Source organism: Octopus bimaculoides, chromosome 4, assembly GCF_001194135.2.
Source record: "Octopus bimaculoides isolate UCB-OBI-ISO-001 chromosome 4, ASM119413v2, whole genome shotgun sequence".
Classification (NCBI taxonomy): Eukaryota; Metazoa; Mollusca; class Cephalopoda; order Octopoda; family Octopodidae; genus Octopus; species Octopus bimaculoides.
In genome coordinates, this window is record NC_068984.1 from 141,189,350 (window position 1) to 141,191,040 (window position 1,691).

The 1,691-nt window shown below is 41.9% G+C and overlaps 1 protein-coding gene across 1 annotated transcript in view; it reads right to left on the reverse strand.

Moving 5' to 3' along the window:
- Positions 1–1,466, reverse strand: part of LOC106882860 (tubulin alpha chain) — a 3,318-nt gene extending 1,852 nt beyond the window's left edge. The window contains exon 1 of the mRNA XM_014933662.1: positions 1,211–1,466. Coding sequence (XP_014789148.1) covers positions 1,211–1,466 — 256 coding nt within the window. The remainder of the gene's footprint in view (positions 1–1,210) is intronic.
- Between the last annotated feature and the right edge of the window lie 225 nt (positions 1,467–1,691).

Below are 1,691 nucleotides of genomic sequence, written 5' to 3' on the forward strand. Positions count from 1 at the left end.
GTGCGTATGTGTGTCTGTGTGTTCGTGTATGTATGCTTGTGTGTGTGTGTATGTGTGCGCGCGCGTGTGTATGCGTGTGTGTGTGTTTGTGTGTGTGTGTGTGTGTTTGTGTGTGCGTGTGTGTATGTTTGTGTGTGTATGTGTGTTTGTGTGTGTGTATGTGTCCGTGCATGCGCGCGTATGCGTGTGTATGCGTGTGTGTTTGTGTGTGCGTGTGTGTATGCTTGTGTGTGCGTGTATGTGCGCGCGCGTGCGCGTGTTTGTGTGTGGGGGGGGCGCGTGGGCGCGTGTGTGTGACTGTATGTTTGTGTTTGTAAGACAACATATATGTATAAAAACAGATGCAGGATACTAAGCTTACACAAAAAAATTTCTTTTCCTCGCCTCACCTCACCCCACGTGTAATAGATCGGATCTGCTAAAGAATTAATCATAGAAGAGAAATACAAAATGAAATATAGACGTAAACAAATTCTGAAACAGAGAAATAAAAGTGACATAAATAAGGAATTTCGACAAATTCTAGAATAGAGACAGAATAAGAGAATAATAGAATAACTATGATATGAGAAATATGCCATAAGATAAGCTCTTTATGATATTCTCCAACATAATTTCTCATAAATAATTCTTTTTGCTGTAGGCACAAGGCTTGAAAATTTGGATGAGGAGATAGTGCGTAACTGGTACTTATTTCATCGACCCTGAAAGGATGAAAGGCAAGGCCGACCTCGGCGGAATTTGAACTCAGAACGTAGCGGTAAACGAAATACCGCGCAGCATTTCGCCCGGCGTGCTCACGATTCTTATTTCTTTATTTCCCACAAGGGGCTAAACGTAGAGGGGACAAACGAGGACTGACAAAGGGACCACAGTACGTAACTAGTACTTTATTTGTCGACCTCGGCGGAATTTGAACTCAGAACGTAGCGGTAAACGAAATACTGGTAAGCATTTCGCTCGGTGTGCTAACGTTTCTGCCAGCCTTATTTCTTATAAATAATGAATGGGTGCTGAAACGTACTTTAACTCTCTCTTAGAAGTTCAAAAACTTGTTATAGGAGAGAAAAGGATGCACAATGCATGTGACGAAAATAATGTAGTAGAAAGCATCAGTTCCTATGATTAACTATAATTTAAAGGTTGTCTCGATTTAATTGCTATAAGTTGAAGTTTGCTATAAGTTGAAGTTTGTAGTAAACCAACTTACCGATGACCGTCGGTTCCAGATCAACAAAAACGGCCCTTGGGACGTGTTTTCCTCCACCAGTTTCGCTGAAAAACGTGTTAAACGAATCATCGCTGCCTGTTTGTGACTTCAGATCAGGTACTTGACCATTTTGTTGGATACAATGTTCCAAACAATACAGTTCCCAGCATGCATTGCCGATTTGAACTCCTGCCTGTCCGATGTGGATACTGATACACTCACGCTGCAAGGAAAGGAAAGACAAAATCAGACTCATTAGTTTAATGAATAAAGAATATTGTATGTAGCTGTGTGGTAAGAAGTTTGCTTCCCAACCATATGACTCCTGGTTCAATCCCTCTACATGTCACTGTATGAATTTGTGTATATATATGTGTGTGTGTGTGTGTGTATTAAAAGGAGCACTCCGTCGGTTACGACGACGAGGGTCCCAGCTGATCCGATCAACGGAACAGCCTGCTCGCCAAATTAACGTGCTAGT